This window comes from Coregonus clupeaformis, chromosome 27, assembly GCF_020615455.1.
Source record: "Coregonus clupeaformis isolate EN_2021a chromosome 27, ASM2061545v1, whole genome shotgun sequence".
NCBI lineage: Eukaryota > Metazoa > Chordata > Actinopteri > Salmoniformes > Salmonidae > Coregonus > Coregonus clupeaformis.
This window is the reverse complement of record NC_059218.1, coordinates 34,460,530-34,478,132: the sequence shown is the minus strand read 5'-3', so window position 1 is coordinate 34,478,132 and position 17,603 is coordinate 34,460,530. Positions and strand designations below refer to the sequence as shown.

Here is a 17,603-nt window from a genome sequence, read left to right as displayed (position 1 = left end):
CTATATACAGGATCAGTTCCAGGGTCAGAAGCTATATACAGGATTAGTTCCAGGGTCAGTAGCTATATACAGGATCAGTTCCAGGGTCAGTAGCTATGTACAGGATCAGTTCCAGGATCAGTAGCTATATACAGGATCAGTTCCAGGGTCAGTAGCTATGTACAGGATCAGTTCCAGGATCAGTAGCTATATACAGGATCAGTTCCAGGGTCAGAAGCTATATACAGGATTAGTTCCAGAGTCAGTAGCTATATACAGGATCAGTTCCAGGGTCAGAAGCTATGTACAGGATCAGTTCCAGGGATCAGTAGCTATATACAGGATCAGTTCCAGGGTCAGAAGCTATATACAGGATCAGTTCCAGGGTCAGAAGCTATATACAGGATCAGTTCCAGGGTCAGTAGCTATATACAGGATCAGTTCCAGGGTCAGTAGCTATATACAGGATCAGTTCCAGGGTCAGTAGCTATATACAGGATAGTGGGTCAGTAGCTATATACAGGATCAGTTCCAGGGTCAGTAGCTATATACAGGATCAGTTCCAGGATCAGTAGCTATATACAGGATCAGTAGCTATATACAGGATCAGTTCCAGGGTCAGTAGATATATACAGGATCAGTTCCAGGATCAGTAGCTATATACAGGATCAGTTCCAGGATCAGTAGCTATATACAGGATCAGTAGCTATATACAGGATCAGTTCCAGGGTCAGTAGATATATACAGGATCAGTTCCAGGATCAGTAGCTATATACAGGATCAGTAGCTATATACATGATCAGTTCTAGGGTCAGTAGATATATACAGGATCAGTTCCAGGGTCATAAGCTATATACAGGATCAGTTCCAGGGTCAGTAGCTATATACAGGATCAGTTCCAGGATCAGTAGCTATATACAGGATCAGTTCCAGGGTCAGTAGATATATACAGTATCAGTTCCAGGGTCAGAAGCTATATACAGGATCAGTTCCAGGGTCAGTAGCTATATACAGGATCAGTTCCAGGGTCAGTAGCTATATACAGGATCAGTTCCAGGGTCAGTAGCTATATACAGGATCAGTTCCAGGGTCAGAAGCTATATACAGGATCAGTTCCAGGGTCAGTAAGCTATATACAGGATCAGTTCCAGGATCAGTAGCTATATACAGGATCAGTTCCAGGGTCAGTAGCTATATACAGGATCAGTTCCAGGGTCAGTAGATATATACAGGATCAGTTCCAGGGTCAGTAGATATATACAGGATCAGTTCCAGGGTCAGTAGATATATACAGGATCAGTTCGAGGGTCAGAAGCTATATACAGGATCAGTTCCAGGGTCAGAAGCTATATACAGGATCAGTTCCATGGTCAGAAGCTATATACAGGATCAGTTCCAGAGTCAGTAGCTATGTACAGGATCAGTTCCAGGATCAGTAGCTATATACAGGATCAGTAGCTATATACAGGATCAGTTCCAGGGTCAGTAGCTATATACAGGATCAGTTCCAGGGTCAGTAGCTATATACAGGATCAGTTCCAGGATCAGTAGCTATATACAGGATCAGTAGCTATATACAGGATCAGTTCCAGGGTCAGTAGATATATACAGGATCAGTTCCAGGATCAGTAGCTATATACAGGATCAGTTCCAGGGTCAGTAGCTATATACAGGATCAGTTCCAGGATCAGTAGCTATATACAGGATCAGTAGCTATATACAGGATTAGTTCCAGGGTCAGTAGCTATATACAGGATCAGTTCCAGGGTCAGTAGCTATGTACAGGATCAGTTCCAGGATCAGTAGCTATATACAGGATCAGTTCCAGGGTCAGTAGCTATGTACAGGATCAGTTCCAGGATCAGTAGCTATATACAGGATCAGTTCCAGGGTCAGAAGCTATATACAGGATTAGTTCCAGAGTCAGTAGCTATATACAGGATCAGTTCCAGGGTCAGTAGCTATGTACAGGATCAGTTCCAGGATCAGTAGCTATATACAGGATCAGTTCCAGGGTCAGTAGCTATATACAGGATCAGTTCCAGGGTCAGTAGCTATATACAGGATCAGTTCCAGGGTCAGTAGCTATATACAGGATTAGTTCTAGGATCAGTAGCTATATACAGGATCAGTAGCTATATACAGGATCAGTTCCAGGGTCAGTAGATATATACAGGATCAGTTCCAGGGTCAGTAGATATATACAGGATCAGTTCCAGGGTCAGTAGATATATACAGGATCAGTTCCAGGGTCAGAAGCTATATACAGGATCAGTTCCAGGGTCAGAAGCTATATACAGGATCAGTTCCAGGGTCAGAAGCTATATACAGGATCAGTTCCAGAGTCAGTAGCTATATACAGGATCAGTTCCAGGATCAGTAGCTATATACAGGATCAGTAGCTATATACAGGATCAGTTCCAGGGTCAGTAGCTATATACAGGATCAGTTCCAGGATCAGTAGCTATATACAGGATCAGTAGCTATATACAGGATCAGTTCCAGGGTCAGTAGCTATATACAGGATCAGTTCCAGGATCAGTAGCTATATACAGGATCAGTAGCTATATACAGGATCAGTTCCAGGGTCAGTAGATATATACAGGATCAGTTCCAGGATCAGTAGCTATATACAGGATCAGTTCCAGGGTCAGTAGCTATATACAGGATCAGTTCCAGGATCAGTAGCTATATACAGGATCAGTAGCTATATACATGATCAGTTCTAGGGTCAGTAGATATATACAGGATCAGTTCCAGGGTCATAAGCTATATACAGGATCAGTTCCAGGGTCAGTAGCTATATACAGGATCAGTTCCAGGATCAGTAGCTATATACAGGATCAGTTCCAGGGTCAGTAGATATATACAGTATCAGTTCCAGGGTCAGAAGCTATATACAGGATCAGTTCCAGGGTCAGAAGCTATATACAGGATCATTTCCAGAGTCAGTAGCTATATACAGGATCAGTTCCAGGGTCAGTAGCTATGTACAGGATCAGTTCCAGGATCAGTAGCTATATACAGGATCAGTTCCAGGGTCAGTAGCTATATACAGGATCAGTTCCAGGGTCAGTAGCTATATACAGGATCAGTTCCAGGGTCAGTAGCTATATACAGGATCAGTTCCAGGGTCAGTAGCTATATACAGGATTAGTTCCAGGATCAGTAGCTATATACAGGATCAGTTCCAGGGTCATAAGCTATATACAGGATCAGTTCCAGGATCAGTAGCTATATACAGGATCAGTTCCAGGGTCAGTAGCTATATACAGGATCAGTTCCAGGGTCAGTAGATATATACAGGATCAGTTCCAGGGTCAGTAGATATATACAGGATCAGTTCCAGGGTCAGTAGATATATACAGGATCAGTTCGAGGGTCAGAAGCTATATACAGGATCAGTTCCAGGGTCAGAAGCTATATACAGGATCAGTTCCATGGTCAGAAGCTATATACAGGATCAGTTCCAGAGTCAGTAGCTATATACAGGATCAGTTCCAGGATCAGTAGCTATATACAGGATCAGTAGCTATATACAGGATCAGTTCCAGGGTCAGTAGCTATATACAGGATCAGTTCCAGGGTCAGTAGCTATATACAGGATCAGTTCCAGGATCAGTAGCTATATACAGGATCAGTAGCTATATACAGGATCAGTTCCAGGGTCAGTAGCTATATACAGGATCAGTTCCAGGGTCAGTAGATATATACAGGATCAGTTCCAGGATCAGTAGCTATATACAGGATCAGTTCCAGGGCCAGTAGCTATATACAGGATCAGTTCCAGGATCAGTAGCTATATACAGGATCAGTAGCTATATACATGATCAGTTCCAGGGTCAGTAGATATATACAGGATCAGTTCCAGGATCAGTAGCTATATACAGGATCAGTTCCAGGGTCAGTAGATATATACAGTATCAGTTCCAGGGTCAGAAGCTATATACAGGATCAGTTCCAGGGTCAGAAGCTATATACAGGATCAGTTCCAGAGTCAGTAGCTATATACAGGATCAGTTCCAGGGTCAGTAGCTATATACGGGATCAGTTCCAGGGTCAGTAGCTATATACAGGATCAGTTCCAGGGTCAGTAGCTATATACGGGATCAGTTTCAGGGTCAGTAGCTATATACAGGATCAGTTCCAGGGTCAGAAGCTATATACAGGATCAGTTCCAGGGTCAGTAGCTATATACAGGATCAGTTCCAGGGTCAGTAGCTATATACAGGATCAGTTCCAGGGTCAGTAGCTATATACAGGATCAGTTCCAGGGTCAGTAGCTATATACAGGATCAGTAGCTATATACAGGATCAGTTCCAGGGTCAGTAGCTATATACGGGATCAGTTCCAGGGTCAGTAGCTATATACAGGATCAGTTCCAGGGTCAGTAGCTATATACAGGATCAGTTCCAGGGTCAGAAGCTATATACAGGATCAGTTCCAGGGTCAGTAGCTATATACAGGGTCCGTTCCAATAGCATATTTACAATGTGCAGGGATACTGGAGTGATAGAGGTAGATATGTATAGGGGTAAGGTGACTAGGCATCAGGATATATGATAAACAGAGTAGCAGCAGGGTAAATGAAGATTATATGTGAGTGTGTGTGGAGTCAGTATAAATGTGTGTGTATATGTGAGCAAATGAAGTGTGTGTGTGTGTTGGAGTGTCAGTGTACGTGAGTGTGCAGAGTCCTGTGAGTGTGCATAGAGACAGTGAAAAAACAAAACAAGGGGTCAACTCAGATAGTCCATATAGCCATTTTGTTAGCTATTTAGCAGTCTTATGGCTTTGGGATAGAAGCTGTTCAGGAGCCTGTTGGTGTCAGACTTGATGCACCGGTACCGCTTGCCTTGCAGAAGCAGAGAGAACAGTCTATGGCTTGGGTGGCTGGAGTCTTTAACGATTTTCCGGGGCTTCCTTTCACACATCGCCTGATTTATAAAGGTCCTGGACGGCAGAGAACTTGGCCCCAGTGATGTACTGGGCTGTCTGCACCACCCTCTGTAGTGTCATGCGATCAAGGGCGGAGCTGTTGCCATACCAAGCAGTGATGCAGAAGGTCAAGATGCTCTCAATGGTGCAGCTGTACAATGTGCAGCCAAACCTTTTTCAACCTCCTGAGGGGGAAGAGGCGCTGTCACGCCTTCTTCACGACTGTGTGTGGACCATTTTAAGTCCTTAGTGACACAGAGGAACTTGAAGCTCTCGACCGGCTCCACTGCAGCCCCGCCGATGTGGATGGGGGCGTGTTCCTGTAGTCCACAGAAGAAGGGCTGGTGTGTGTTAATGTGTGATTTGTGTGTTAGCTGGAGATTATTATGGAGAGGGGTCTGTGTGTTTGCCTGCAGTGATTCCACTCGGGTCTAAATATAGCCTCTGTCTGTGGTGCGGATTTCATGCTTGGAAGGAATGGCAAAGGTGCACTGCCCGGAACACCCATGGAATAACTGGAAGTTCACAGGGAATTTCAGGAGTTTATCCTTGCCACTATGCAATGTCCGTTACAGTTAATTTCATCCTTGCATCGCATCAAGGACACTGGTAAAACCAGAAAAGATATTTAGCGGATTGCGCTATTTTAAGATTCTTACAATTTTTCTCATCTGTCTTCCTCAGCCAATGGCCATAGAATTGTTTGGCCCTATGTTAACCACTGAAAGACAAGGCCATAGGACAAATTAGTATAGGCTGTACTATCTGGTCAGGAAATGACATCATAGGCCTAACGTTTCATTACTAGGCATCATTATAAGGTGATCGACAAGAAATTAAACGGAAGTGGATTATTTTTCCATGGTGGTGTAAGGAGAAGAAACACAACACCCTGATTTCCTGATTTTCCTGGCATCTCAGGGAAAACAATTAATTTAAGTAAAAAAAAAAAAAGAAACAGTGTCATAAACTGTATGGCTGGAAAGCATATTGTGCAGTAAAACTTTGCATTTGGCAGCAGAATCAGCTCATGCAAACATTGATCTCTACTCCCTGAGGAATGTAGCTGGCTGGCCCTAACCCACCATGGCTGCTCTGTACCTCTCTGTTTTCTATTCTCTCTCCACTGCTCCCAGTTCCCTTGACACTACAGTTTTATCTTGTTACAATGAGCCTGGACACTTCACTCCAATTGGACACCACTGTTTTATCTTGTTACAATGAGCATGAACACCACAGTCCTATTTGACACCACAGTTTTATCTTGTTACAATGAGCCTGGACACTTCACTCCAATTGGACACCACTGTTTTATCTTGTTACAATGAGCATGAACACCACAGTCCTATTTGCCACCACAGTTTTATCTTGTTACAATGAGGCTGGACACTACAGTCCAATTTGACTTGAGTGTGATAATCATCCTGACTTGGCTACCAGAAAAGTAGAGTTTCCAGCCCAGTGGCCCATACCATAGCAGGGGAGTTTGTAGACACACATTCATTTTAGTCTCATTACTTTCAAGAGAGCCGGCCAGGAAATCTATTTTTTTTCCGGGGAGGGTGGTTTTCTTCAACCTAGCCTTATGGGTATTTAACTGTTTTAACCTTGTTTTATCTAAAGGCATCTTGCTCTGGATTTTTTTTTTGTTATTCTGTCTTTCACTGTTCAAATAAACCTACCATTAAAATTATAGACTGATCATGTCTTTGTCAGTGGGCAAACATACAAAATCAGCAGGGGATCACTTTTTTCCTGGCAGATACAGCAATGCCACCAGTGCCATACGAACCCCCCAGTCCACCGTGATAAGCAGCTAAACCCAATAGCACCACATTTCACCTGGTTTGAACTGTTTGATTAGGTTTGATTGTCCAATGTTTTCAACAACACTCCAATACTCATTAAGCCTACATGCCCCCTGCCTGTCGATTCAGCACGGTTGTACAATGAGAAGAGCACACCCTCAAAATTCCAATCTAAATGTGAATTACGCAATACTCAGGATTTATTTACACAATAGGCTAGTAATAATGCTTGAATGGTTTGTCTACATTTTAGTTTTTGCTCTCTCCCCCAGACAGTATTTTCTGATGAATCATACCTCTGTTTTCACAAAATGGCCACAATGAACCTTTGCTACAGAAATAGACATTTGGCAAAAGTAAGACTTTCTTCAAGGGGCAGCACAATTAAAAATGTGATTTTCCAGTTTTTTTGTGATATTTCCACACTATGAGGTCGAAATAACACTTCGAAATTGTGAAAATTATGATAATGCCCTTTTTTGTCTAAAAGCTGTTTGAAAGAAATGCCTGGATTTTCAGCCTGTTCAGGTGGGATGGAACTTTTGGCCCACATCATGACTTCACAATGTGGGATCTAGACCATCCTATCTGCAAATCAGGGCTGTGTAAAATACTGTATGTTGAAATGTGTTTCCTTACGCCCACACGATCAGTGTGGGCCAAAGGAGGCTTAGGGAATTCAATGATAAAAAAATATGTTGGAGGTATTTTCATTAAATAAACACACAGTGATTTATTAGACATACAGTGATGATTTAAAAATACAATTACAAAGGCTTCATGGGGCCTTTAATCTATGTAGGCTAAATGGAATTGATATAGGCCTATGCTGGTGTATGTGTTCAGGTAGAGGAGACTGGAGATTATTGGTATTTTATTAGTGTTGGGAATAAGCCTTTGCCCTTTACGAATAGGAAGTGAATTTTCTCAAACACATGCAGCGCTGTCTGCCGCTGAGACAGTCAGTGGAGAATAGATGCTGCTGTGTGTTTTGTGTGGCTCCTCTTCATAAGCTGCATTCACCCCAAGGTTTATTTCTGTTCCACACAGCTCAGATAGTATGGCATCATGGCAGCTCCCAGTAGTATTAGCATATCTTTGTTTCTGACTTTTTAAATTATGAAATAAAAAATCTGCCGACCAATACTGCAGGGTAAATAAATGCTGGAGGTCTTAAGTGTTTCTCAGTAAAGCTGTTTCTCAGTAAAGTGCAGTTGGTGCATGATGTGGTGACTCATATTGCATGACTGGAAACCTTAGGAAGTCTATTCTCCTTTATATCAGAAATGTCAATTTTCTTGGCATAATCTCTCAACCTATCCCATCAGTAGATGCTCACAAACTGCGGATCACCTGCACTCATATTAATGTAGCAGGAAATGATACCAGAGGGTAGCATGATCAATCAAAACAGTGTTTTTAGCTGCTGTGACGTCTTAACAATTGAGTGGCATCTGTTTGAGTCAAAATGCACCCTCTCTTAATAAAAATGCCCGCTGCTTATATTACATCATGGCTACTTTGTCTCGTTGAAAATTCTGACTTCAAAGCTAGTATTATTATTCCCGTAACATTTTCTGTAAATTAATCAATGTTGTTTTTGCTCTTCATTTGAGTGCTTGGTGCTTTATTTGCAAATGGGTGTAAACCCGATGTGCTGCAGGGGGTCTTTTCACCTCCTTTGGGGTACTGTTAGACTGGAAGTCATTTATATGGCACAGGCAGGGGTTTATTGTTGGCTTTTCCATCATGCTACACACTTTGAGGTGCAGCCCAGGTAGCAAATATGGTATCATCCTGTGTTGGTGTTAGAGGGGAAACATTACCCAAACTATAACATTGTAAAACACGACTTGCAGCAAGCACTATGCTGCATAGCATCTAGCCGTTGAATTATACTGAACCAGTTCCCTGGGGGGGACCATTATATTTTGGTGGTGTTGTGTGTTTTTGTGCAGTATGTTTCTTTTAATACAAAATAAAACATTGTCAGTAAAGGCATTGTCTCTGTTTTGTTATTCTTAATTCCAATGATTGTCACAAAACCAGGAAGTGGAGAAATGGCCTACTAAACAGTGTCAGTTTGATGAATGAGCAGCTGTCAATGGGTTTTATTTCCTCATTGTAGGGTGGAGATCTCCATTAATTAGATAGATGGTTTGACAACATTATGTTCCTCTAGCTTTAGTTTTAATCCTATACTTCCCCACTTTTATAAATGAATCCCTCAAACAGATGCGTGAATGAGAGGAAATTTACAAAAGCAATTAAGGCGCATCGCATGCCTAACCCCCATGCAATTTGGCCAATTTTAATTAATTATTCCCTGATGTGTTTCTGATAAATGGTTCACAGTCCCCATTCCATAAAGCAGATGATTCTTGCCATGTTCCAGTATTTTGTTAAAAGAAAACGGCCATCCACAACCCACACACAATGACGATTTGGGCCTAATAATATGGACTTTTGTCAAATAAAATTGTATTTGTGAGAAACGTATGCGTGTGTGTGTGGCCTAGTCCAGCAATTCTCAACTGGTGGGTCGCGACCCAGGTTTTGAATGGGTTGCGGGTGTCTGAGTAAAAAAAAAATATATATATATATACAGTGGGGAGAACAAGTATTTGATACACTGCCGATTTTGCAGGTTTTCCTACTTACAAAGCATGTAGAGGTCTGTCATTTTTATCATAGGTACACTTCAACTGTGAGAGACGGAATCTAAAACAAAAATCCAGAAAATCACATTGTATGATTTTTAAGTAATTCATTTGCATTTTATTGCATGACATAAGTATTTGATACATCAGAAAAGCAGAACTTAATATTTGGTACAGAAACCTTTGTTTGCAATTACAGAGATCATACGTTTCCTGTAGGTCTTGACCAGGTTTGCACACACGGCAGCAGGGATTTTGGCCCACTCCTCCATACAGACCTTCTCCAGATCCTTCAGGTTTCGTGGCTGTCGCTGGGCAATACAGACTTTCAGCTCCCTCCAAAGATTTTCTATTGGGTTCAGGTCTGGAGACTGGCTAGGCCACTCCAGGACCTTGAGATGCTTCTTACGGAGCCACTCCTTAGTTGCCCTGGCTGTGTGTTTCGGGTCGTTGTCATGCTGGAAGACCCAGCCACGACCCATCTTCAATGCTCTTACTGAAGGAAGGAGGTTGTTGGCCAAGATCTTGCGATACATGGCCCTATCCATCCTCCCCTCAATACAGTGCAGTCGTCCTGTCCCCTTTGCAGAAAAGCATCACCAAAGAATGATGTTTCCACCTCCATGCTTCACGGTTGGGATGGTGTTCTTGGGGTTGTACTCATCCTTCTTCTTCCTCCAAACACGGCGAGTGGAGTTTAGACCAAAAAGCTCTATTTTTGTCTCATCAGACCACATGACCTTCTCCCATTCCTCCTCTGGATCATCCAGATGGTCATTGGCAAACTTCAGACGGGCCTGGACATGCGCTGGCTTGAGCAGGGGGACCTTGCGTGCGCTGCAAGATTTTAATCCATGACGGCGTAGTGTGTTACTAATGGTTTTCTTTGAGACTGTGGTCCCAGCTCTCTTCAGGTCATTGACCAGGACCTGCCTTGTAGTTCTGGGCTGATCCCTCACGTTCCTCATGATCATTGATGCCCCACGAGGTGAGATCTTGCATGGAGCCCCAGACCGAGGGTGATTGACCGTCATCTTGAACTTCTTCCATTTTCTAATAATTGTGCCAACAGTTGTTGCCTTCTCACCAAGCTGCTTGCCTATTGTCCTGTAGCCCATCCCAGCCTTGTACAGGTCTACAATTTTATCCCTGATGTCCTTACACAGCTCTCTGGTCTTGGCCATTGTGTAGAGGTTGGAGTCTGTTTGATTGAGTGTGTGGACAAGTGTCTTTTATACAGGTAACGAGTTCAAACAGGTGCAGTTAATACAGGTAATGAGTGGAGAACAGGAGGGCTTCTTAAAGAAAAACTAACAGGTCTGTGAGAGACAATTCTTACTGGTTGGTAGGTGATCAAATACTTATGTCATGCAATAAAATGCAAATTAATTACTTAAAAATCATACAATGTGATTTTCTGGATTTTTGTTTTAGATTCCGTCTCTCACAGTTGAAGTGTACCTATGATCAAAATTACAGACCTCTACATGCTTTGTAAGTAGGAAAACCTGCAAAATCGGCAGTGTATCAAATACTTGCTCTGTCTGTCCTCTCTCCAGTTTAGAGTTTATAGGATATCCTGCTCTGTCCTCTCTCCAGTGGGGAGAACAAGTATTTGATACACTGCCGATTTTGCAGGTTTTCCTACTTACAAAGCATGTAGAGGTCTGTAATTTTTATCATAGGTACACTTTAACAAAAATCCAGAAAATCACATTGTATGATTTTTAAGTAATTAATTTGCATTTTATTGCATGACATAAGTATTTGATACATCAGAAAAGCAGAACTTAATATTTGGTACAGAAACCTTTGTTTGCAATTACAGAGATCATACGTTTCCTGTAGGTCTTGACCAGGTTTGCACACACTGCAGCAGGGATTTTGGCCCACTCCTCCATACAGACCTTCTCCAGATCCTTCCGGTTTCGGGGCTGTCGCTGGGCAATACGGACTTTCAGCTCCCTCCAAAGATTTTCTATTGGGTTCAGGTCTGGAGACTGGCTAGGCCACTCCAGGACCTTGAGATGCTTCTTACGGAGCCACTCCTTAGTTGCCCTGGCTGTGTGTTTCGGGTCGTTGTCATGCTCTTACTGAGGGAAGGAGGTTGTTGGCCAAGATCTCGCGATACATGGCCCCATCCATCCTCCCCTCAATACGGTGCAGTCGTCCTGTCCCCTTTGCAGAAAAGCATCACCAAAGAATGATGTTTCCACCTCCATGCTTCACGGTTGGGATGGTGTTCTTGGGGTTGTACTCATCCTTCTTCTTCCTCCAAACACGGCGAGCTGGATCATCCAGATGGTCATTGGCAAACTTCAGACGGGCCTGGACATGCGCTGGCTTGAGCAGGGGGACCTTGCGTGCGCTGCAAGATTTTAATCCATGACGGCGTAGTGTGTTACGAATGGTTTTCTTTGAGACTGTGGTCCCAGCTCTCTTCAGGTCATTGACCAGGTCCTGCCGTGTAGTTCTGGGCTGATCCCTCACCTTCCTCATGATCATTGATGCCCCACGAGGTGAGATCTTGCATGGAGCCCCAGACCGAGGGTGATTGACCGTCATCTTGAACTTCTTCCATTTTCTAATAATTGCGCCAACAGTTGTTGCCTTCTCACCAAGCTGCTTGCCTATTGTCCTGTAGCCCATCCCAGCCTTGTGCAGGTCTACAATTTTATCCCTGATGTCCTTACACAGCTCTCTGGTCTTGGCCATTGTGGAGAGGTTGGAGTCTGTTTGATTGAGTGTGTGGACAGGTGTCTTTTATACAGTTAACGAGTTCAAACAGGCGCAGTTAATACAGGTAATGAGTGGAGAACAGGAGGGCTTCTTAAAGAAAAACGAACAGGTCTGTGAGAGCCGGAATTCTTACTGGTTGGTAGGTGATCAAATACTTATGTCATGCAATAAAATGCAAATGAATTACTTAAAAATCATACAATGTGATTTTCTGGATTTTTGTTTTAGATTCTGTCTCTCACAGTTGAAGTGTACCTATGATAAAAAGTGCAGACCTCTACATGCTTTGTAAGTAGGAAAACCTAGGAAAACCTGCAAAATCGGCAGTGTATCAAATACTTGTTCTCCCCACTGTATGCCTCTCTACCTATGTGTGCGAATACTTAGGAACAGATTTCCTCAATTAAAATCAGTTTGAGCTCATTTCCTGTACAGTATTTTAACGAAAATTATTTTTTATTTTTTTGTTCAGAAAACTTGGGGGGGGGGCTCCCGAGTGGCGCAGCGGTCTAATGCACTGCATCGCAGTGCTAGAGGTGTCACTACAGACCCGGGTTCGAGCCCAGGCTGTGTCGCAGCCGGCCGCGACCGGGAGACCCATGAGATGGCGCACATTTGGCCCAGCATCGTCCGGGTTAGGGGAGGGTTTGGCCAGCCAGGATGTCCTAGTCCCATCACGCTCCAGCGACTCCTTGTGGCGTGCCGGGCACGTGTACGCTGACTTCACTCGCCAGCTGTTCATGTTTCCTCAAGACACATTGGTGTGGCTTGCTTCCGGGTTAAGCGAGCAGTGTGTCAAGAAGCAGTGCGGCTTGGCTGGGTCATGTTTTGGAGGACGCATGGCTCTCGACCTTTACCTCTCCTGAGTCCGTACGGGAGTTGCAGCGATGGGACAAGACTGTAACTACTAATTGCATATCACGAAATTGGGGAGAAAAAAGGGATAACATAATAATAAAATAAAAAAACTTGGGGGGCCAAATAACATCATCCTGCTCTAGATGTTGTTCTCTTTGTTTTTCGTTCCGGGAGCCACCAACACTCCTTTGTGGTCTGGACAACCCACTCTCTCCATGCTGCTTCTCTGACTTACCACCTGACAGGGTAAATGTACCAGTACCCTGCCTGTGCTGTGTGTCAGTGTGATTGTTCTCACTCCTCTAGCTATGAATCCTCAGCATCTAGTGGTGGTGTTGACCCTGAATTCCTGCAAGCTAGAGCCCACTAGGCCATCTATCTTCATAGCCCTGTAGAAACACTAGAGCCCACTAGGTCATCCACCTTCACCTCCTTGTAGAAACATATCTGATAGTATTAACTGACCCACTGATTGGCTCATCTAGATCCATTCATTAGAGTCACCAGTCCTGGATGATCATCATATAATGTGTTTAACATAACTTGTATAGAATGTGTTGTAGCTAAATATGGACTGGTTGTCCTTAGTTTTGTGGTGGTAGCCTAGATCTAGAAATAGTTCTCCCTTCGTGTTGGCCTAAATGTCAATCAGACTTTTCATTGTAAATGTTATATATTTTTGCATTGCCATGGTTTTTACATGCTGTGTGATGAAAATGAGATTCACGATTATTCTTCCCAGCCTCTCTTGGTCTGATTATTTCAGCCGTGCCTCTCTTTTGAAGTAGAAAACATTTAATCATTATTTAATGCAAAATTATTTGATGAGAAGAAAGGAGGGGAAAAAGACGTCTTCAGCCCACACAAACAACTGCCCCATTTATAATAAAAGTGCCTGTCTGGGCTTTCTTCCCAAGTGAGCCTGACTGCGTCTGACTGAATAGTTACAGCATTAAAGCAGCATGAAATCTTTTCTGCTTCAGGAATTCCCAGGGCAGTTGCATGCTCCATTGTGATTAGGAGTGTGGAGACATGTTGGCCATGATGCATCTCATAAGAGTGCATGGTGCTACTTTTCCTTATCTGAGAGAACGGTTTCCCAGAGGAAGCTCCCCCTCCTGAATGTCCTCAAGTTAATATGACCCTCAGGGTTTTGGTGCTGTGCCCTACTAATCAGTGGAAACATTGGTCAGTCTCCAGTAATTATAGGCCTAATTAAAGTTTCTGTAGTTAACAAGATGTTGCTTCGGTGTGTTGCATGGAGCACAAGTATTGCTTCATCAGGTTCGGATGATGGAGCGTAATGTGTCGGAGGAGTTGAGCACACCATTATGATTGGCTCAGGGGCACCAACCAAAGCAAGTCGTGTCATTCTTATACAATCTCAATGAGAGCATGACGAGGCCGTCTGGCATCAGAAACTATGGGATAGCAATTGCGGTTTCTGAGGTACAGAAGGAGGATAAAAATTTCAGATGATGATGATAGGAAAGTGCAGGGGTATTCAACCCTACGACGTCTGGAGCCTTCTGGTTATTTCTGTTCTACCTGATAATTAAATACACCCACCTGGTGTTTATTTTGGTGGTTGTTAGTTCTCAAATATGATCTTATTTTTAAATATATAGCTCCATTATATTTTCTACATAATTTATCTGGTTTTAGCCGTTTAAGTTTACATTGAAAATGTTTTAACATCCCAAAAATGAGATTTAGCAGAGGCGGTGGCCAAGATTTAGCAGAGGCGGTGCTGCGCTGCTAAATGCATATAGAGGAAACACTTTTTCTTGTGGTGCTGTGTATTAATTAGCCTTTTCCTAAAACCCCCTTCCTCAGCCTCTGTGCTGTACATGTTGCATCAGGAAATCTCAAGGTTCTCTCATCATGCATTTGGAAGTATTCAGACCCCTTGACTTTTTCCATATTTTGTTATGTTACAGCCTTATTCTAAAATTGATTAAATTGTTTTTTTTCTCTCATCAATCTACACACAATACCCCATAATGACAAAGCAAAAACCGGTTTTTAGAAATGTTTGCAAATGTATACAAATAAAAACTGCAATATAACATTTACATAAGTATTCAGACCCTTTACTCAGTACTTTGTTGAAGCACCTTTGGCAGCGATTACAGCCTTGAGTCTTCTTGGGGAGTTTATCCCATTCTTCTCTGTAGATCCTCTCAAGCTTTGTCAGGTTGGATGGGGAGTGTCACTGCACAGCTATTTTCTGGTCTTTCCAGAGATGTTTGATCGGGTTCAAGTCCGGGCTCTGGCTGGTCCACTCAAGGACATTCAGAGACTTGTCCCGAAGCCACTCCTGCGTTGTCTTGGCTGTGTGCTTAGGGTCGCTGTCCTGTTCGAAGGTGAACCTTCCTCCCCAGTCTGAGGTCCTGAGCGCTCTGAAGCAGGTTTTCATCAAGGATCTTTCTGTACTTTGCTCCGTTCATCTTTCCCTCGATCCTGACTCGTCTTCCCTGCCGCTGAAAAACATCCCCACAGCATAGGTGCCTTTTGGCAAACTCCAAGTGGGCTGTTTTGCCTTTTACTGAGGAGCCACTCTACCATAAAAGCCTGATTTGGTGGAGTGCTGCAGAGATGGTTGTCCTTCTGGAATGTTCTCCCATCTCCACAGAGGAACTCTTGAGCTCTGTCAGAGTGACCATCGGGTTCTTGGTCATCTCCCTGACCAAGGCCCTTCTCCCCCGATTGCTCCGTTTGGCCGGGCGGCCAGCTCTAGGAAGAGTCTTGGTGGTTCCAAGCTTCTTCCATTTAAGAATGATGGAGGCCACTGTGTTCTTGGCGACCTTCAATGCTGCAGAAATGTTTTTGTACCCTTCCCCAGATCTGTGCCTCGACACCATCCTGTCTCAGAGCTCTTCGGACAATTCCTTCGATCTCATGACTTGGTTTTTGCTCTAACATGCACTGTCAACTGTGGTACCTTATATAGACAGGTGTGTGCCTTTCCAAATCATGTCCAATCAATTGAATTTACCACAGGTGGACTCAAATCAAGTTGTAGAGACATCTCAAGGATGATCAATGGAAAGCTCAATTTCGAGTCTCATAGCAAAGGGTCTGAATAGCGTATAAAAAAATAAAAACATTTGCAAACATTTCTAAAAATGTGATTTCGCTTTGTCATTATGGGGTATCGTATTGAGATTTATTTATTTTTTAATCAATTTTAGAATAAGGCTGTAACGTAACAAAATGTGGAAAAAGTCAAGGGGTCTGAATACTTTCCGAATGCAAAACACACTCAAGTTGATTTTAATGTAAATCTGTGCTTGTACTGCATGATTGTGAGCTAAACGTCTCTTTCCCTCTCTCTCTCTTATCCTCTCTCTCGTTTCCTCTCTCTCTCTGCCTCCCCTGAAGATCCCTCGTGGAGGACGACGACCCTCACATGAAAGTGTCGCTGGGGTGTGGTGACATGGGCGTCTCTGCCCACCTACAGCCTTCCAAAACAGGAAACACTCGCTTCTTCACAAGCAACACACACAGCTCAGTTGTCCTTCAGGTGAGTAGTAATGGATGGGAGGGAGGGTTACAGGAGAGAGAATGAGAGATGGTTCATATACTCTCCTTTTTTCTTGATCTCCTACTTATTGTTATTATTACAAATATTATTATGATCATCATTATAATAATAAGTAATGTCATCATCATTGTTTACACTGTTCCAAATGGTCAGAAAAAAGTATAATATTGTAATCTAACGGCAATAATTTGGCACACCCAATACTCACGCAACGCTTGCTCCAATACCCTCCTTTTTGTTGATCTCCAGTAGTTTCCACAACTAAGTAAAATGTCTTCCACAGATCTGACTTCCCCTTTCCCTCCTGAGAAACCAGTAAACATTTGCCCATTTCGAGTTTCTTTTTCACGTCCTCTGCATCCATTTTGCTGTCGACATTATGGTGTTCTGAGTTTGATACAACCAATTTATTAATGTGATTAGGATAGGCTATAGGTCCGGCCCTATTGGTCACATGCGATGAAATGCGTACATGTTTCACGTAAAGAGAGCAAGGGTTGAGGGAATAGGAAATGTTTTTCCTAAACAAATTAGGGATTTCGGTAACAGAACTTTTCAGTCAGAAACAAGTAAGACACTAAATGGATGAAATTATGTGGCAGCTTCAGCACGGACAGCGCAATAAACACTTACTGTGATGTGGTCCTCTGTAGCTCAGCTGGTAGAGCACGGCGCTTGTAACGCCATGGTAGTGGGTTCGATCCCCGGGACCACCCATACACAAAAAAAATGTATGCACGCATGACTGTAAGTCGCTTTGGATAAAAGCGTCTGCTAAATGGCATATTATTATTATTATTATTATGTGGTGCCTTTTCGCTGCAGTAAGGAGGAGAGCGAAACAACGTGTGCCAGTCACACAGGCACTCGCTGTCATTTTATTTAACACAGTGTGACCATCGGGCTCTTTCTTGAGTCATTTGTGTGTCTTAATTATTTACAGTGTGCTTAAAGCATCAGACAAGCTCAGTGCATATGTTGTTGGTTTTATTTAAACACATAGGGTGTGTCTGTCTATATATGGAAAAATAAGTTAAAACATTTCGACCAATCGATTGGTTGAAAGAACAGGA

The 17,603-nt window shown here is 43.0% G+C and overlaps 1 protein-coding gene across 3 annotated transcripts in view; it reads left to right on the top strand.

The window, feature by feature from the left end:
- The window catches only part of LOC121541879 (kelch-like protein 13), a 71,829-nt gene that overhangs the window by 22,080 nt on the left and 32,146 nt on the right, over nt 1-17,603 (top strand). For all 3 annotated transcript variants that reach the window (XM_041851237.2, XM_041851236.2, XM_041851235.2), the window contains one exon: nt 16,368-16,509. In XM_041851237.2, coding sequence (XP_041707171.1) covers nt 16,368-16,509 — 142 coding nt within the window. The remainder of the gene's footprint in view (nt 1-16,367; nt 16,510-17,603) is intronic.